Source organism: Aquarana catesbeiana, linkage group LG07 (genome assembly GCF_042186555.1).
Source record: "Aquarana catesbeiana isolate 2022-GZ linkage group LG07, ASM4218655v1, whole genome shotgun sequence".
NCBI classification, from domain to species: Eukaryota; Metazoa; Chordata; class Amphibia; order Anura; family Ranidae; genus Aquarana; species Aquarana catesbeiana.
Window position 1 is genome coordinate 12,722,823 of NC_133330.1, and position 20,468 is coordinate 12,743,290.

General features: G+C 47.0%; 1 protein-coding gene across 2 annotated transcripts in view; it reads left to right on the top strand.

The window, feature by feature from the left end:
- Window positions 1-20,468, top strand: part of LOC141102377 (galectin-1-like) — an 88,817-nt gene that overhangs the window by 42,361 nt on the left and 25,988 nt on the right. For both annotated transcript variants that reach the window (XM_073591329.1, XM_073591330.1), the window contains exon 2: window positions 5,467-5,534. In XM_073591329.1, coding sequence (XP_073447430.1) covers window positions 5,467-5,534 — 68 coding nt within the window. The remainder of the gene's footprint in view (window positions 1-5,466; window positions 5,535-20,468) is intronic.

A 20,468-nucleotide genomic window follows, 5' to 3' on the forward strand; every position in this document is an offset into this window, starting at 1 on the left:
GGCAAGTCTGAAGTCCAGGCAGGGACACACCCACTGGTGGCCACTGGAACTACACCCTTTTGGTGCTGAATGTAATTGCCACCAGCAGGTGAAACCGGAGATGACACCGTTCCTGACAGCGACACTTGTTTCACTGCTAACATGGACTGTTTTTATTAGAACCAGAATACAGTCTACAGTAGAAGGGGGGGTCCCCCCTCCTGCTCATATTACTCTAACAATACACCTGTAACCTAATTAACCTAATTAACATGAGCTAGTTTACTAAATCATTTACCCAGACCAGATGACTCAGAGACATGACCTGTAGGACACAGACTTGTGGTCACCGAGCTTCACACAGTAGTATAAACACAATAGCAGGAGCTAATTACAATTAACAATACAAACAACAATCTCCCCCCTCCTCAGCCTAGTCATCAACAAACTATAGTAGGAGTAGACTGTTCATCTCCTAGCCTGTCCTGGAGGCCAATGTGATCAGCTCACACAATTAACATCAGTAGCACATAGAGAAACTGCGCTTAGGATAGGCCTATATGGTAAGAGAACAGGTTGCTGCCTCCCCTACATAGAGCACTTACAGAGGGTACTCTGCTACCGTAAATAAGCTAAAAAAGATGGGGTGATTGGCGCTACCTAGGAACCCTAAATGCTATTGCATATTAGGGAAAACCACAAAAGGTAGTTTTATAATGATACAGTTATAAAATTACAATCCAATGCTCATATCATCACAGTCAGTAGGTAGGAGGAATACCCCAGTGACTGGTATGGAACGGGTAAGAGAAATCCTAGGGTTCCTAAACAAAAATATGGTTGAGTATTTAATATTATATATAAAGAGAAAAAATAATGAAATATTAATAATAAATTATTGTAAAGAATGGTGTATATATGGACTGCCTATGTGGGCACAGTCTATTGACAGAGATGTCCCACTATGTATGTGTTAATATACACTGTGCCAACTATATAGGAAAAATCACAGGTCAAATGCAAGCAGTCAACCAATTGGGTACACTGTAAATCATATCAGCCAAGCGGGTGCAATATAAGTCATACAGTAAGGCTGGAACCCAGCATATGCTACAGTGAATAGATCAGAGTGATGTATAATAGTCCCATAGGCTTATATCTGCATCAACCACATCCATATGTTTACATAAATCAAACATAAAGTGTAAGCCATATGGGTACACTACACCTCATATAGTAAAGCCTAGACCCAGCATATGATGCAGTGATAGGTCAGAATGGTGTACAATAGTCCCATAAGCTTATGTCTGCATCAGGTCAGGACCTCCCAGGGGTGACTTTAGTGCTTAAGATGTTTCCAGGTGACTTCTGTGCTCCCCCTTCTGATTTCCTACTCACCGACTGCTGGTACCCCTGCAGGGGTAATAGGCATGTAGGTAGCACCAATCACCCCATCTTTTTTAGCTTATTCACATAATTAACATGTTGAGTTCAGAATCAAACAAACCAATAATAGTCTCTACATACATCCTGGGAGATATTGTGGACAAATATTACTGTCCCATTTTAAGTAGTCCAAGATATATTTTCTCACTCACCCTGTGCCAGGATAGCACAGGGTGACTTAGACATAAGAGGTGTATGGGGAGCTGAAACAAGGGAATCCACTACTTTTCAAGGGATTCTGAGTTTCACGGGCCCTCCCGTCACATCTCTCCCCTTTCGGCAGAAGACTAACACAGGAGGAGACCCCAGACGGGTTGACTCCGAAGTTAGTCAGTAGTTCCAGTCCTCTAATGCCTGTACCCACACAGTACCCCAATCAAATTGTTCCAAACAAAGCATTACTCACCCAGCCAAACTCTGCCTCTCTCAGAGAATATATCTGCCGCTGGGGAGAGGCCTGGACTGGCCCTTCTCCCTGGAGTCCTTTCTGCCGCTAGAAAGAAGACAGGGTGACTGGGCTCACTCCATCATGCTGTTAGGGATCTGGGCCGACTGCCCAGCATCCCTGGGGTATACAGGTGGAGACTGAAGTCCCATCCACCTTCACAGGAAATCCATCCTCTGTTAGTTGAGGGCAGAGTCCAGCAGTACTCAGCCCTGTTGTCAGCCCTTCTGCTGGAAACCCCACACCATCTGCTCCGGCTAACTGTTGGGGAGGGAGGCCGACTGCCCAGCCTCCCTGGAACTCTGTAGTTGTTGCCGGTGCTGGGCAGAAGTTGGTAGCACTCTGCCCGGTTGCCAGTGCTTCAACTGGGGAAGTTCCATGTAACTCCACAGATACTACTGTTGGTGCCGGACAGAGCACAGTGAAGTTTGGCCCCAATACCAGCTCTTCTGCTGGAGGCTCATCGGGTTGTTCTTCCTCAGCAGAAAAGTCTATCAATACCCCTGTCTCTGCAACTGGTGTCTGGGGATAGAGATTCACCATCTCCTGTCCATGGAGCTCAGAAGATGCTATCAGTGCTGGGTAGAGGTTAGCAGAGCTCTGCCCTGTTGTCAGCACTTCAGCTTTGGGGATAGCAATCTCCAGATTTTCCACTGCCGATTCTCTGGCATGCTGCTGGACAGGCACATTCCTCCATCCAAGATCATCCCATGCAGAAACAGGATCATCAAGGTCAGTCAGCACTTGCTGCATCCGCCATAAGACCTCCGCCTCCATAGCTGCTGGGGCAGGTTGGCAAAGCACACTATTACTCTGCCACCTTGCCGACTCTTCAGCCAGGATTTCAGAGTTGTCAACTGGTAATTCCTGATAGTCCCAGGCAAAGGGAGCTCAGCCCTGGCACTGAGCAACATCTAGCAGCCGTCTGTAGGCGATCTCCAGCTCCCATTCCTAAACGGCCAGAAACTCTATATCTTCCAGTGCACTTCCGAGATGTTCAGTAGCCCTTCTCTGAAATCCCCTGCATCCTATGCATTAAGGTGAAAAAACATCTGACAGTTAACAGCCTCCCACCCCCCTCCCTCGTTTTACTTACCTGCGCCCTGAATGTCCCACGACGAGGACGTGCTGCATCTTTGCCCAGGGTTCTCAGGTTTTGATTGGATAGATTGAAAGCAGCGCAGCCAATGGCTCCCGCCGCTGTCAATCAAATCCAATGATATAGGCGCCGGGGGACGGGTCCAAGTCCTGCTTATGGATGCCAAATGCTGGACTCAGGAGCACGGCCGCTTGGGAGAGCGCTTCCCATAGGGGGTTATCTGATGCGGGGAGGAGCTGAGAGAGCCACCGGGGGACCACAAAAAACGGCGTTTGGGGGCCACTCTGTGCAAAATGTAACCTTTAGTATCACTTTAAGTAGCCTTTCCCATGATCCCCCATTCTGTTAGCAGCTTGCTGGGAGGTGTAGGCTAAGGAAGACTCAGATGTCCAGTTATGGTGCACACAGGACTACAAGTCCCATGGTTCCTTGCTTCTTGGCTCAGTATATCATCTAAACAGTCTGAGTGCAACACTAGAGGGAGAAACTAACCTGTGTGCAGTTATGAAGGTAATGTCTGCTGCGTCCATGATATTGTAGCTGGCACCTGGCTACATGTATATAATGGTATGGCTCAGACACTCCTCTCCTTCACACTTGCCCTTAGTGACTCATTACTTCCATATCTCCCCCTTCTCATCTTTTTATTTATGGGTGATTATATTATCCATTTTCTGTGCAGTCAGTGCGGTTTTATAAATATAATGGTCCTATTCTGAGATTTGACATATCTCACCCCTCTGGGTTACTCCATTGTGGCAGATCATTACCTCTTTCCATGCAGGATGGAAGGTGGGGGTGGGGAAGGGGGTAGGGGGGATACTCCAGATCATTCAGATATTTGATGTACATAACAAACTTACAGGATAGGAAAAAGGAAAAAATGTTTTAGTCACCTATGAAATGGATTAATGCCATTACTATAAGGCTGGGGTGAAAAGGGATTTGGACTGTGTACTAAGGTTGCCACCTGTCCGTGATTCACCCGGACATTCCGGGTTTCAGTCCGCCTGAAACCCAGACACATTATTCATACAGGAATGTGGCTCAAAACAGGGCCTGATAGGAGGGTGATGGGGCACTATGTGTACCGCATCAATATTCTCTTTGGAGCGCCCAAAGGTGTCCCAGGTCTGTTACATTCCTATAGTGTATAGTAAGAATTTTTTTTTTGCTGTGTGTCGCTAAAGTGTTCGGGTTTGGCTTGAAGAAAAAGTGGCAACCCTACTGAGTACATAAATGATGCTGGCTGATTTAAGAACAAGATGAGAGCGCTGGTCATAATCTTGTGATGGAACTGAGGGATACACCTTTGGAGAGAGAACAATATCGCAGTTAACAACCGTAACTGAAGGAGGCCAGGCCTCGGGGCGGCAGGGGTGGCGCCGCAAGCACTGCCCGCAAATCGGCGCTGAAAATCCCCACTGTCTGTCACAGACAGTCATCAGACAGCCGGCATGAGCAGCACGCACATGCAGTGCCAGTGCGGCTTTTTATTTGATCAAGTTGTGGCCCGCGGGTGGGCGGGGCCTTGAGCTCCACTGATGCTCTGGCCCCGCCCCTTGCTATGCTGCCTGCAAGCAAGCTTAATCGCACTCAGAGAAACAGAGGCCTCGGTAGGAGGAGTCTGACCGTGGCGCGGAGTGGAATGGGGTCAAGTGAAACTAGCAGCAGAAGTGTGGAGGAAATGATCAGATTCGGAGCTGAGCCGACCAGGAGGACAAGGTAGGCCTTCTTTCTCCTCCCCTGGCTCCCGCACCCCATGTGTAGAACTGGAAAAGTAGAAAGTTTTAAAATTTAATGGGCACACTGGCTGCATTTGATGGGCACACTGGCAGCATATGATGGGCACACTGGCAGCCTTTGATGGCAGTGTGGCAGCATTAGATGGGCACAGTGGCAGCGTTTAATGGGCACAGTGGCAGCATTTGATGGCACAGTGGCAGCGTTTGAGGGCACAGTGGCAGCGTTTAATGGGCACAGTGGCAGCGTTTAATGGGCACAGTGGCAGCTCAGCTTTACCCTCCTCTGCACCGACTGCGCGGCCGGGAGCAGGGGTCTCTGAGACTGTGAGCAGTGATGTGACTCGTGACGTGAGGAGAAGAGACAAGTCACAAGTCACGAGAGTCAATTAAAGCCAGTTATTTTCCGTGTTCTCGTGTGTGGAGATATGTTTTTAATTGATCTATTGTAGCAGTCATCGATAAAGGACGAGAATGGTGGTGTGTGTATGTGTGTGTGTGTGGGGGGCGGCATTGAAGGACCCGGCCTCCCGGCCTTGGGGCGGCAAAGGGAGTAAATCCGGGCCTGTATACAGACACTATTATTTGCACGAGTGTTTTATGTGAAATATATGCTTATTATAATTTCTGAGCGCTGCAATTATTATTATATAAATTGTGTAATAATCCTCCCCCCTCTCTATTATACAGGATGTAATAATCATCCCCCTCTCTAGTATATAGGGTGTAATAATTCTCCCCTTTTTCTCATACAGACTTTTTGCAGTATCAGACCTGGCTGTTGCGTGGAGGTGGAGGGCTTCATTCCACATGCCTGTAAATTGTAGGTGAAGATTCTATCCTCGGATACTTATTATACAATATACTGTACGTCTGATCTCTGTATAATACAATTATTTGCCAAAAGTACAACTTACAAAAGTAGTAAAGTGTGCTCTGTGTACAGTACATCCTACTGACCCCTCACTGGGAATTTGGGGTGTGGTCCCTCAAATAATACCTGACATCAGATTGTTTTGCTCAGAGCAAATTTGCTAATATATTGGTTGAATCAGTCTCTTATAAAAGTCTGTGTTTTTCTCCGTGATGTGATATTCCAACACCTATGAACAGTATTACTTTCCCCCCCCCCCCCCCCCGTCATCATTGTGCTCTCACCTCCAATCCACATGTAAGTTGGCATATAAATATTTATCTGTCAAAGTTGCTGGTCCCCCAATTTCCTCTGCCACTAGGGACCCTCTCAGTATATCTCCCAGTGCTCCGGTATATATAGGGGTAGGTGCCTTTAATGCAGGGCTGGTGCAAGGATTTTTGTGTACACAACCGATGGTTCATTTTGGTGTGCCACCCTTCTCCCTGGAGGACAGGACTCATCACTTGTCTAAATGAGCCCTTTCATCAGAATCTGCAGAGTTCCCCTTTACACTGTAGGGGGGGAACTCGATTGAAAGGGACTCTTAAACCATGATTTAAGGGGGAACGCTGGCAACTCTAATGTACGGTGGCTCTGGTGACAGAGTCCCACCTAAAAATCAGCATTCCTCTTTAAACCAGAGTTTGCAGAGTTCCTCCTCATATTAGTGTCCTCCTCCCTCCCCCTTACCATAGGGTTCCCAGCAGTGGCAGCCCATATATTAGGGGCACACAGACCCCATCCCCTATCCAAGCATCTGACCCCCTCTTTTTATGAGGCATGTGATTAGAGCCAGAGGCTCTATTAGGCTTCAAAAAAGGGTGGTGGGGATGCAAAGCACTGCACTCCATGCCCACCCAGTTGTGTGACAATAGCGAATGAAAATTCACTATTGCTACACCGATCCTCCTCCCAGTCAATCAGAAAGTAGGTCCTGAGACCCGTCACCCAATTGGCTGAAAGGACAGGTGACCCTATTGGATGCCTAGGAGGAGGAAGGAGACGCGCAGTGGAAGCCGCCGTGATGCCAAGGTGGAGGAGACCCGATGGAAGCTCTCACCCACGGGAGGGAGGGGGATAGGTGATAAGTTTAAGAGCTTCAATCGAGCTCAAGGTTATCTGCTGCTGTCTCTAATTGGAAAGTGTGGATATGCATGCATATAAAAGTAAACACTCTGAGACACGCTCACAGCAGGATTACTTCTTACACTTCTAATTTATTCAAGGCGGTGCTAATGTTTTATACACTAAAATACGTCATTGCTATGTTAGTCTAATAGGTACATCTCATTGGTTAAAATAGAAAAGAAAATGGAGAATCTTCATGTCGAGGTTTGGCTATCCCTGGTTTTATCTTCAGTTCCGCGTTCTTCTGATACGTGGGATGTAGGGTGTATCCGCCATTTTGAGAAAATAAAGAAACAGAGCAAATCTGTAATACTTATATAATGAGTAAGGAGAAAAAATATGTATGCATATAAGAAAATAGACATTTTCAGATTATTATTATTATCTACATCACATTCCTTCACAGTCCCCCCTAAAATGGCTATTTTCTCTTTTCTGTCCCTAATACTAAAGCTCCTACTTCGACTGGCCCTTCTCCTCAGCAACTCTTTTAGGCTGTCAATAGAATTAGGCAGCAACTTGTTCACTACCCTCCTCGATACAGCTGGAGAGGTGCAGTCAGGCGCTATCTATCCCTATAACCCTATAGGATTGTGAGATTTTGGACAGGGAGTGACTGTAGAGGAGTGAAGGGTTTGTCATCTTCCATCATAAGAGGGTCCTCTTCTTCTTGGTGGAGAAATGTAGGTGTGCTATTGTCTTGCTCATTAACCACTTTAGCCCCGGACCATTATGCTGCCTAAGGACCAGAGGTCTTTTTCCAATTTGGCATTGCGTCGCTTTAACTGTTAATTGCGCAGTCATGCAATGCAGTACCCAAACTAAATTTGCATCCTTTTCTTCCCACAAATAGAGCTTTCATTTGATGGTATTTGATCACCTCTGCGGTTTTTATTTTTTGCGCTATAAACGGAAAAAGACCGAAAATTTTGAAAAAAAATGATATTTTCTACTTTTTGTTATAAAAAAAATCCAATAAACTCAATTTTAGTCATACATTTAGGCCAAAATGTATTCGGCCACATGTCTTTGGTAAAAAAAAATGTCAATAAGCGTATATTTATTGGTTTGCGCAAAAGTTATAGCGTCTACAAACTAGGGTACATTGTCTGGAATTTACACAGCTTTTAGTTTATGACTGCCTATGTCATTTCTTGAGGTGCTAAAATGGCAGGGCAGTACAACCCCCCCCCAAATGACCCCATTTTGGAAAGTAGACACCCCAAGGAAATTGCTGAGAGGCATGTTGAACCCATTGAATATTTATTTTTTTGTCCCAAGTTATTGAATAATGACAAAAAAAAAAAATTTTTTTACACAAAGTTGTCACTAAATGATAAATTGCTCACACAGGCCATGGGCCTATGTGGAATTGCACCCCAAAATACATTCAGCTGCTTCTCCTGAGTATGGGGATACCACATGTGTGGGACTTTTTGGGAGCCTAGCCACGTACAGGGCCCCGAAATCCAATCACCGCCTTCAGGATTTCTAAGGGTGTAAATTTTTGATTTCACTCTTCACTGCCTATCACAGTTTCGGAGGCCATGGAATGCCCAGGTGGCATAAAACACCCCCAAATGACCCCATTTTGGAAAGTAGACACCCCAAGCTATTTGCTGAGAGGCATATTGAGTCCACGGAATATTTTATATTTTGACACAAGTTGTGGGAAAGTGACACATTTTTTTTTTTTTTTTGCACAAAGTTGTCACTAAATGATATATTGCTCACACAGGCCATGTCCCTAGTTGGAATTGCACCCCAAAATACATTCAGCTGCTTCTCCTGAGTATGGGAATACCACATGTGTGGGACTTTTTGGGAGCCTAGCCGCGTACGGGGCCTCAAAAACCAAGCACCGCCTTCAGGATTTCTAAGGGTGTAAATTTTTGATTTCACTCTTCACTGCCTATCAAAGTTTCGGAGGCTATGGAATGCCCAGGTGGCACAAATCCCCCCCAAATGACCCCATTTTGGAAAGTAGACACCCCAAGCTATTTGCTGAGAGGCATGTTGAGTATTTTGCAGCTCTCATTTGTTTTTGAAAATGAAGAAAGACAAGAAAAAAAAATATTTATTTTTTTTTTTTTTAATTTTCAAAACTTTGTGACAAAAAGTGAGATCTGCAAAATACTCGCTATACCTCTCAGCAAATAGCTTGGGGTGTCTACTTTCCAAAAAAGGGTCATTGGGGGGGGGTTGTGCCACCTGGGCATTCCATGGCCTCCGAAACTGTGATAGGCAGTGAAAAGTGAAATCAAAAATTCACGCCCTTAGAAAACCTGAAGGCGGTGCTTGGTTTTCGGGGTCCCGTACGCGGCTAGGCTCCCAAAAAGTCTCACACATGTGGTATCCCCGTACTCAGGAGAAGCAGCAGAATGTATTTTGGGGTGTAATTTCACATATTCCCATGGCATGTTTGAGCAATATATCATTTAGTGACAACTTTGTGCAAAAAAAAAAAAAAAAATTTGTCTCTTTCCCGCAACTTGTGTCACAATATAAAAAATTCCATGGACTCGACATGACTCTCAGCAAATAGCTTGGGGTGTCTACTTTCCAAAATGGGGTCATTTGGGGGGGTTTGAACTGTCCTGGCATTTTATGCACAACATTTAGAAGCTTATGTCACACATCACCCACTCTTCTAACCACTTGAAGACAAAGCCCTTTCTGACCCTTTTTGTTTACATGAAAAAATTATTTTTTTTTGCAAGAAAATTACTTTGAACCCCCAAACATTATATATTTTTTTAAAGAAAATGCCCTACAGATTAAAATGGTGGGTGTTTCATTTTTTTTCTTTCACACAGTATTTGCGCAGCGATTTTTCAAACGCATTTTTTGGGGAAAAAACACACTTTTTAAAATTTTAATGCACTAAAACACACTATATTGCCCAAATGTTTGATGAAATAAAAAAGATGATCTTAGGCCGAGTACATGGATACCAAACATGACATGCTTTACAATTGCGCACAAACGTGCAGTGGCAACAAAATGAATACATTTTTAAAAGCCTTTAAAAGCCTTTACAGGTTACCACTTTAGATTTACAGAGGAGGTCTACTGCAAAAATTACTGCCCTCGATCTGACTTTCGCGGTGATACCTCACATGCATCGTGCAATTGCTGTTTACGTTTGACTACAGACCGCCGCTTGCGTTCGCCTTAGCGCGAGAGCAGGGGGCGACAGGGGTGCTTTTTTTTTTTTTTCTTTATTATTTTTTTGCCTTTTTATCTTATTTTTAAACTGTTCCTTTCATTTTTTATTTTTTTTATCATTTTTATTGTTATCTCGGGGAATGTAAACATCCCCCTATGATAGCAATAGGTAGTGACAGGTACTCTTTTTTGAAAAAATTGGGGTCTATTAGACCCTAGATTTCTCCTCTGCCCTTAAAGCATCTGACCACACCAAGATCGGTGTGATAAAATGCTTTCCTAATTTCCCAATGGTGCTGTTTACATCCGGCGAAATCTAAGTCATGAAATGCTCGTAGCTTCCGGTTTCTTAGGCCATAGAGATGTTTGGAGCCACTCTGGTCTCTGATCAGCTCTATGGTCAGCTGGCTGAATCACCGGCTGCATTCTCAGGTTCCCTGTTGAGACAGGAGAGCCAGAGAAAAACACGGAAGATGGTGGGGGGCATTCCCTCCCACGGCTTGTAAAAGCAGTCTAGAGGCTAATTAGCCGCTATGATTGCTTTTACATGAAAGCCGACCGCTGGCTGAAAAGAATGATACCAAGATGATACCTAAACCTGCAGGCATCATTCTGGTATAACCACTCAAATTCGTGAATGGCGTACCTGAAGACAAAAAAATGGTTAACAATAAAACACAGTAAACAGTAAAGTATAAAAAATTGCATACCTAAAAAATAAACATGATAAAACATAATAACAATAAAACATTGCAGAATAGAATACAGTAAAAAAGAGCAGAACAATAGAGAGAGAGAATAGAGAGAGAGAGAACAATAAAATGACAACTATTTTTTTAAATTTTATATATATATATTTTTTTTTACACTTTTTTTGTAACTGTAACTTTTATAACGGTAACCGGTTCCAGGTTTGGGTCTCTCAAAATGCGATGGCATCTTGGGAGACCCTGTGAAAGTGTGCCTAGTCTGTGCAATGCTGTACCCTACGCTAATACTCAACTAGTGAATGGTAGCGTTCAAAACATTCACCAATGCGAAGACCAGGATTGTCAGGACAGGAGGGACAATAATAGCGGGTGTCACGCCTATATCCGCGCTTGCTGCAGACACGACATCTTTTTTGGGGGGGTTCGTTGGGTAGGGGTACTCGGGAGGACATAAAGAAAATGCCTCTCATGCAGCTGACTGCATTTGGTTGGGGATGTGAATGGGGGAAGTACGGGTGCTGCAGAAGTGGTGGGTTCCCAATTAGGATTGGTGAATGCAGCAGGAAGGGCACTACAGCTTTGCACTACACCATGCAGTAATCAGAAAAAAAAAAAAAAAAAACTGCTTGGTGTCAGTTTGTGACGGGGGGGGGGGGGTGATTGGGGGGCGATCGGGGGGGCGATCGGGGGTGTTTTGTGTGCCTGGCATGTTCTACTGTGTGTGTAGTGTTTGTGCACTCACATTGATGTCTTCTCTCCTCGGCGCCGGAACGGAAAATACCGAGCCGAGGAGAGATGACATAATTTCCTTTGCTGCTGTTTAGCATACAGCAGCAAAGGAATGTTCCCATTGGCCGGCGGCGATCGCGAGGGGGGGGCCACGAACGGATGGCCTCCCCCTCACCTCCGATCGCCGGGGGACAAAAGAGGACCGCCTCGGGCACCGGGGGGGGGTCCGATCGGACCCCCCACCCGCGGGAGGCAGATCACGTATATGTACGTGATTTTGCCTGCCCGTGCCGCCTTGTCGACGTACATCGGCGTGAGGCGGTTCTTAAGTGGTTAACCTTTTTACGAAAGGTAGAATACAGCATACAATCAGGGCTAAAAAAACAGGATTATTAATACCGTTACCCCTATCTGGGCAAGCACCTTCTGCCACCCACTCATCCAGCTAAAGTATTGATCCCATGGGTCTGTGATACCTGAGTTCTTCAACTCCAGTGACAGATCTTCTCATTTCTTTATAGCTAGAGTAACCTTACCATTTGGGCCAGTATTATCAGGAATGTAGGTGCAACAGTTTCCCGTTTTTCCTATGATTTTACAGACATCTCCTTTCTCAGCTAACACCATGTCTAAGGTAGGGATGAGCCGAACACCCCCCGGTTCGGTTCGCACCAGAACCCGCGAACGGACCGAAAGTTCGCACGAACGTTAGAACCCCATTGACGTCTATGGGACTCGAACGTTCGAAATCAAAAGTGCTCATTTTAAAGACTAATTTGCATGGTATTGTCCTAAAAAGGGTTTGGGGACCCGGGTCCTACCCCAGGGGACATGTATCAATGCAAAAAAAACTTTTAAAAACGGCCGTTTTTTCGGGAGCAGTGATTTTAATGATGCTTAAAGTAAAAAAAAAAAAGTGAAATATTCCTTTAAATATCGTACCTGGGGGGTGTCTATAGTATGCCTGTAAAGTGACGCGTGTTTCCCATGTTTAGAACAGTCCCTGCACCAAATGTCATTTTTAAAGGAAAAAATCTCATTTAAAACTGCTTGCGGGTTTAATGTCATGTCGGGTCATGGCAATATGGATGAAAATCAGTGAGACAAACGGCATGGGTACCCCCCAGTCCATTACCAGTCCCTTTGGGTCTTGTATGGATATTAAGGGGAACCCCGCACCCAAATTAAAATAAGGAAAGGTGTGGGGCCACCAGGCCCTATATACTCTGAACAGCAGTATACAGGCGGTGCAAACAAGACAGGGACTGTAGGTTTGTTGTTAAGTAGAATCTGTTTGTAATTTTGAACATTTTTAACGTGTTTAGCTCCAGCCAAAAAATCTTTTCTAAGCTTTTTGGAAAACATAGGGAAGGGTTATCACCCCTGTGACATTTGTTTTGCTGTCTTTCCTCCTCTTCAGAAGATTTCACCTCACTTTTTTGTCCCAATGAAAAATGTTTTTTGAAAATTTGGGTTTTTTTGTGGAACAAGGATTGGAAAGCATCAGTGGAAAGGAGAACTTGTTTTCCCATATTAACTCTTACAGGAGAGAATTTCCCTTCCTAGGGGTAGATTTCATCTCACTTCCTGTTGTCTCCTTCCGTTTGCAAGTAGGAGTCGTTTGTAAGTTAGATGTTTGAAAGTAGGGTCCTGCCCTATATACTCAGCAGAAATTTGGGCCTTAGGTGTTGCTGTGGCCACAACACTGTAAGCCCTCACAGGGCCCTGCTGTGAAATATTAGATCAAGAATTGTAATTACATGCCCCTGTTGAACAGGAGCTGAAAAATTAGGCCTTAGGCACTGGTGCTGGTGCCACAACACTGCAACCCCTCACAGACACTCTAGTTGGAACGCAGGAACGAGCCCTGCTGCAAATTATTGCTTCAAAAATTGTAATTACACGCCCCTGTTAGACAGGGGCAGAAAAATTGGGCCTTAGGCACTGGTGCTGGTGCCACAACACTGCAACCCCTCACAGACACTCTAGTTGGAACGCAGGAACGAGCCCTGCTGCAAATTATTGCTTCAAAAATTGTAATTACACGCCCCTGTTAGACAGGGGCAGAAAAATTGGGCCTTAGGCACTGGTGCTGGTGCCACAACACTGCAACCCCTCACAGACACTCTAGTTGGAACGCAGGAACGAGCCCTGCTGCAAAGTATTGCATCAAAAATTGTAATTACACGCCCCTGTTAGACAGGGGCAGAAAAATTGGGCCTTAGGCACTGGTGCTGGTGCCACAACACTGCAACAAGCTATCAGCGTGATGATTGAGGAGGAAGAGGATAATTACTCAGGGATAGTCACTCAGCATCAGCATAGGCAGTCTTTGAAGGGATCTGAGATTTCAAAAAAAATTATTCGGTTACATCAGCATCAGGTGCTTGGTAGCTGGTGGTGATCCAAGACTCATTCATTTTTATGAAGGTCAGCCGATCGACCGAGTCGGTGGACAGACGCACCCTGTGATCGGTTACCACGCCTCCAGCAGCACTGAATGTGCGTTCCGAAAGAACGCTGGATGCAGGACAGGCCAGTAGCTCAATTGCATACTGTGCAAGCTCTGGCCAGTGATCCATCCTCAAGACCCAGTAACCCAGAGGATTTTCGGTGGGAAAGGTGTCCAAGTCTGATCTTGCCCCTAGGTATTCCTGCACCATGTAAAACAGACGCTGGCGATGGTTGCTGGAACCGATCATACCTTGGGGCTGCGGACCAAAAAATTGTCTGAACGCATCGGTCAGACGGCCACCTTCTCCACCGCTCCTTCTTTGACTGACTGAAGCCTCAGCAACACGTTGTCCAGAAACAGGAGTTTGTAACCTCCCAGTCTCTGGGAACGCGTTGCACAGACCTTTCTGCAAGGCCTCCCGAAGATGTTTCATCCTCTGCTCCCTCTGCGATGGCAAGATAAGGTCCGCAACCTTACCCTTGTAACGTGGATCAAGGAGGGTTGCCAGCCAGTATTGGTCCTTCTCCTTGATACCACGAATACGAGGATCCTTACGCAGGCTTTGCAGGATCAGGGAGGCCATGCAGCGTAGGTTTGCTGAGGCATTCGGTCCGGAGTCCTCTGGGTCACTAAGAACGACATGGTCCGCAGCCACCTCCTCCCAGCCACGTACAAGTCCATGTGTTTCTTGGGACTGATCCCTTAAAGACTGCTGCTGATGCTGAGTGCCAGGCTCCACCTCCATACTGACACAATCTTCCTCCTCCTCCTCTTCCTCCTCGTCCTCTTCCTGTGTGATCGGCGGGCACGCAGGAACACTGTCTGGATAAAGGGGGCCTTGAGAGCTAAGGAAGTCCTCCTCTTCCTGCCTCTGTTCTGCCTCAAGTGCCCTGTCCATTATTCCACGCAGCGTGTGCTCCAACAGGTGGACAAGGGGGACAGTGTCACTGATGCATGCACTGTCACTGCTCACCATCCTCGTGGCCTCCTCGAATGGTGACAGGACAGTGCATGCATCCCTGATCATGGCCCACTGGCGTGGGGAAAAAAAACCAAGCTCCCCTGACCCTGTCCTGGTGCCATAGTCGCACAGGTACTCATTTATGGCCCTCTGCTGCGTGTGCAGCCGCTGCAGCATGGCCAACGTTGAGTTCCACCTGGTGGGCATGTCACAGATTAGGCGGTTCTTGGGCAGGTTAAACTCCTTTTGGAGGTCCGTCAGCCGAGCACTGGCATTATATGACCGGCGGAAATGCACACAGACTTTCCTGGCCTGCCTCAGGACATCCTGTAAGCCCGGGTACCTGCCCAAGAACCGCTGCACCACCAAGTTAAGGACGTGAGCCAAACAGGGCACATGGGTCATTTGTCCCTGTCGGAGGGCAGAGAGGAGGTTGGTGCCATTGTCGCAAACCACCATTCCTGCCTTAAGTTGGCGTGGCGTCAACCACCTCTGAACCTGCCCCTGCAGAGCTGACAGAACCTCTGCCCCAGTGTGGCTCCTGTCCCCCAAGCACACCAGCTCAAGCACCGCATGGCATCTTTTGGCCTGCGTACTTGCGTAGCCCCTTGAACGCCTACGGAGCACCGCTGGTTCCGAGGAAGAGGCCATGGAGGAAGAAGAAGAGGAGGGGGTGGAGGAGAGAGGTGTGTCACAATCAGCATTTTGGAGGCGTGGTGGCGGAACAACCTCCAACACTACTGCACCTTGTCCTGCATCCTTCCCAGCTGCCAGCAGAGTCACCCAATGCGCCGTGAAACTTAGGTAACGTCCCTGTCCATGCCTGCTGGACCATGAGTCAGCGGTAATATGCACCTTACCGCTGACCGCCCTGTCCAGCGAGGCATGGACATTGCCTTCCACATGCCGGTAGAGAGCCGGAATCGCCTTCCGTGAGAAAAAGTGGCGTTTGGGTACCTGCCACTGAGGAACCGCACATTCCACAAACTCACGGAAGGGGGCAGAGTCTACCAACTGAAAAGGCAGCAGTTGAAGTGCTAGCAATTTTGCCAAGCTAGCATTCAACCGCTGGGCATGTGGATGGCTGGGAGCAAACTTCTTTCGGCGGTGCAGCAGCTGGGGCAGGGAAATTTGCCTGGTACAATCTGACGTCGGTGTACCAAAAGCAGATTGCCCACAAGTACTTGGCTGTGACACACCTAATTCTACACCTTCATTCCTCTCACTGCAGGTCTCAGAGAGGACTGAAGGTCTAGTGGGGTTGGAAATCTCAGCTGATGAGGAGCAAGGAGAGATCCTCTTTGTTCTTTGGTGTGGGTCTTTTAGATACGCTTGCCAACGAACTGCATGGCAGGTCAACATATGTCTGGTCAAGCATGTGGTACCCAAGCGGGAGATATTTTGGCCACGCGAGATACGCTTGAGACATATGTTGCAAATAGCAGCGGTGCGATCTGATGCACTCGTCTCAAAAAAGGCCCACACCAAAGAACTTTTTGAATAACGCGCAGAGACTGCAGCGCCCTGCACATGTGGAGCTTTGGGGTGTGATGCAGTCAATGTGCTGCCCTTAGGCTGGCCCCTGGAGGGCATCCTGCCTCGTTGGTGATGTGCTGCCGCCTCCTCCTCCTCCTCCTCCTCCTCCTCCTCCTCCTCCTCCTCCTCCTCCTCCTCTCTCCTATCAGGCACCCACGTTGAGTCAGTGACCTCATCATCCCCTCCCTCCTCATCACTGGAGCAAACCTGGCAGTATGCTGCAGCAGGGGGAGCATGACTGCCAGATTGCTGTCCTTCTTGGGCACCCCCTCTGTCCGCGCTCATGTTACTGCCTTCATCGAGCTCAGTATCGTCATCAGAGCCTTCCAAACGCTGGGCATCCTCCTGGAGCATGTACCCAACACTGTGGTCAAACAGTTCGAGGGAATCCTCATGAGGACATGGTGGAGCTAGGGAAGGAGTCACTGATGACATTGAGCTGAGGGAAGAGGCCGCTGCTTTGCCAGACAAAGCACCCTGGGCATGGGTGAGAGAGGATGAGGAGGATGAGGACGGCTTGGTCATCCACTCGACCAAGTCTTCCGCATGTTGCGGCTCAACATGGCCAGCTGCCGAAAAAAAGGCCAAGCGTGTCCCATGGCCACGTGCTGATGAGGATGCACCGTCTCCACGACCAGCACTAGACACAGAGCCTGCTTGCCCTCTCTTATTGGCTTGTGACTGTCTGCCTCTCCTTCTTGGCCTTCCAGACATACTAATGGCCTGTAGCTGCACTAAGCTGGGATAGAACACCTGTAATTTTCTTCAAGTAGCTTTATATACTGTAACCAGACAAGCCTGCCTGTCAGTAGGAAGATAAGAGGAACGGATCTAGCTGAACACTGTGAGCAGGACGCACTGTACTAAATGTAAATAGTCTAGCTGCCTGACCGTGGTACTAATAGGATCAAATAGAACACCTGTAATTTTCTTCAGGTAGCTTTATATACTGTAACCAGACAAGCCTGCCTGTCATTAGGAAGATAACAGGAACGGATCTAGCTGTACACTGTGAGCAGGACGCACTGTACTAAATGTAAATAGTCTAGCTGCCTGACCGTGGTACTAATAGGATCAAATAGAACACCTGTAATTTTCTTCAGGTAGCTTTATATACTGTAACCAGACAAGCCTGCCTGTCAGTAGGAAGATAACAGGAACGGATCTAGCTGTACACTGTGAGCAGGACGCACTGTACTAAATGTAAATAGTCTAGCTGCCTGACCGTGGTACTAATAGGATCAAATAGAACACCTGTAATTTTCTTCAGGTAGCTTTATATACTGTAACCAGACAAGCCTGCCTGTCAGTAGGAAGATAACAGGAACGGATCTAGCTGTACACTGTGAGCAGGACGCACTGTACTAAATGTAAATAGTCTAGCTGCCTGACCGTGGTACTAATAGGATCAAATAGAACACCTGTAATTTTCTTCAGGTAGCTTTATATACTGTAACCAGACAAGCCTGCCTGTCAGTAGGAAGATAACAGGAACGGATCTAGCTGAACACTGTGAGCAGGACGCACTGTACTAAATGTAAATAGTCTAGCTGCCTGACCGTGGTACTAATAGGATCAAATAGAACACCTGTAATTTTCTTCAGGTAGCTTTATATACTGTAACCAGACAAGCCTGCCGGTCAGTAGGAATTTAACAGGAACGGATCTAGCTGAACACTGTGAGCAGGACGCACTGCATTAAATGTAAATAGTCTAGATAGAAGATAACAGGAACAGATCTAGCTAAACTGAATACAGTGTATATATATATATATGCAACACCTGGGATGCATATATATACACAATACACTGTAAGTGCAGCTAACTGACTGACTGTTCTGCCTAATCTATCTAACTCAAATCAAATGACACTGTCTCTCTCTCTCTCTATCTCTCAGCACACCGGAACACACACTACACAGGGCCGCCGTGCAGGCGGCCTTATATAGTGTGGGGTGTGTACTAAATCCCCTGAGCCATAATTGGCCAAAGCCACCCTGGCTTTGGCCAATTACAGCTCTCTCTACTGACAGCGCTGTGATTGGCCAAGCATGCGGGTCATAGTGCATGCTTGGCCAATCATCAGCCAGCAATGCACTGCGATGCCGCAGTGAATTATGGGCCGTGACGCGCCACACGAATTTAGCGCGAACGGCCCATAACGTTCGCAATTCGGCGAACGATCGAACAGCCGATGTTCGAGTCGAACATGGGTTCGACTCGAACACGAAGCTCATCCCTAGTCTAAGGCCATCCAGTTCTGGAATGTCATGTAGGAAGTGGGGACTAACTGGTCAGCAATTCCCTGTAGGGCATCTTTAGTATAATTCACGAATCTCTGTTGGTTATAGTATATGTAGTTAATCCAATCTACATTCTTGTTGACAGTTATTATGGGGATCAAAGACTCAAAACCAGCTTTTACCTGGTCCCTGGCTTTAAACTCATCAGGGACCCCGCTTGGAACCCCTATGGCATCTATGTATACATGAGGGTCAAAGCTTCCGGAGAGAGCTGCTCGCTTCCTCCTCTGACTGTGTGCTGGGTCAGTGTATGAATCAGGGGTATCTTCGGTTAGGATATGGGGGGGCATAATGACCTTTGCAAGGGCACATTCACTGGTCCAGATTCCCTCTAATCTGGTCCTGATTTTCAAATTCCCACAGATCCAATACACATCACCAAGGGACTGGACCCGGTTTAATACCTGTCTTCCGCAAAGTCATTCTGCTCATCAGGGGCTTTCTATTTTCATCTTTCTTGTCTAATGCACTCTGGGGTCATCCAGTCTGGCCCTGTGTTCCAACCCACTGCCCCCCCCCCGGAACCACAACTCTGTCCCCAGTAACTGTCTGTGATACACACATATATATCCTTACTGTCAGGGATGTCACTGTACCAATGGCATTGCCATGAAGGGTCAAACGGACAAGGTATTATGTCATAGTAATCTAAGGTAAAGGTGGTCACATGTGTACCTGGAGTTATACCAAAATGTAATTATGTTATCATTTTTTTGTGATGGCTACCTCCTGCCCCCCCCCCCCCCCAGATCAAACAGAAAAAGGATATGCAGCACCCGAAAACACGCTCTCCTGCAGTGGTAAGCATGCATTCAGGTGTTCTTCCCAGTCAACTTGACTGAGGTGGCTGTGGTCAGCAAAACTTGGAATGGACCATCATATCTTGGCTCAAGGATTTCCAGACAGTAGTTGGTATGTTCCTGTATCTAATTCAGGATCTGGAATGGAAGAAAACACCTTGACATGTGTCACGGCCCTGGCCGGAGCAGAGGCTGTTGGAGAGGACTGTATGCAAGCCTGTTGCCCACCGATTATGGGCCCTAGCATTTGAGGTGAATGAGAAATCCAGTCTGAACTGTATTAATCGGACTCAATCATGTATATATGGTATGGGTACATTTTGTAGTAAATTAGCTCATGTTAATTAGGTTAGCTTTGAGTCATCCCTGCTGTATAAAGGTCTGTGAGATCTCAAAATAAAGTTAGTTCTGATGTACTCCAAGACTGGTGTTGTCTAGTTCTTGGGGTGCCTATAGCCAGATCCATTGGACTCGTGTTCCAGAACTTAGGAAGCGGTATATGACGGAAGCACTCAAGCGGAGTGTGGGGCGTTCCGTGACATTGGTGGCAAGCAGCGGGAAAGCTTCCTGAAGTCTGGGACATCCAAACTTCCATCTGGATCCAAGGTCCAGATAGCAGAAGAGGAGAGGTACAGATACCAGCCGCCATGGATGAGGAATTCAGAAGGAGGTTGCGAGAGATGCAGATACAGCACAGAGGACCAGTATCGGAGCAGGTCCTGCTGGGATGGTGTGATTCTATTCGCTGCAAACTCTGGAAGGAAGCGCTAGCCTGTGAGCAGCGACACCAGGGAAAAGTTCTCCCCTCCATCGAGGAAAGGTACTGGTCGCAGTACGGACTGCGGGTGCGGTTTTTGGGAGAAAAACCACACAAGAAGCAGACAGCTGAATTAAGCAGGCTGGTCTGGGCAGAGATGAAGCTGGATGAGAGCTACAGAGCCCTCCGGTGGCATGTATCCCAAGCATGTCCCTGGATAGCGAATGGCAGCCCAACGGAAGGCTTAAGCTACGGCGGCTTGGGACTGTTGTTTGTGAAGCTGACAGGGGACCC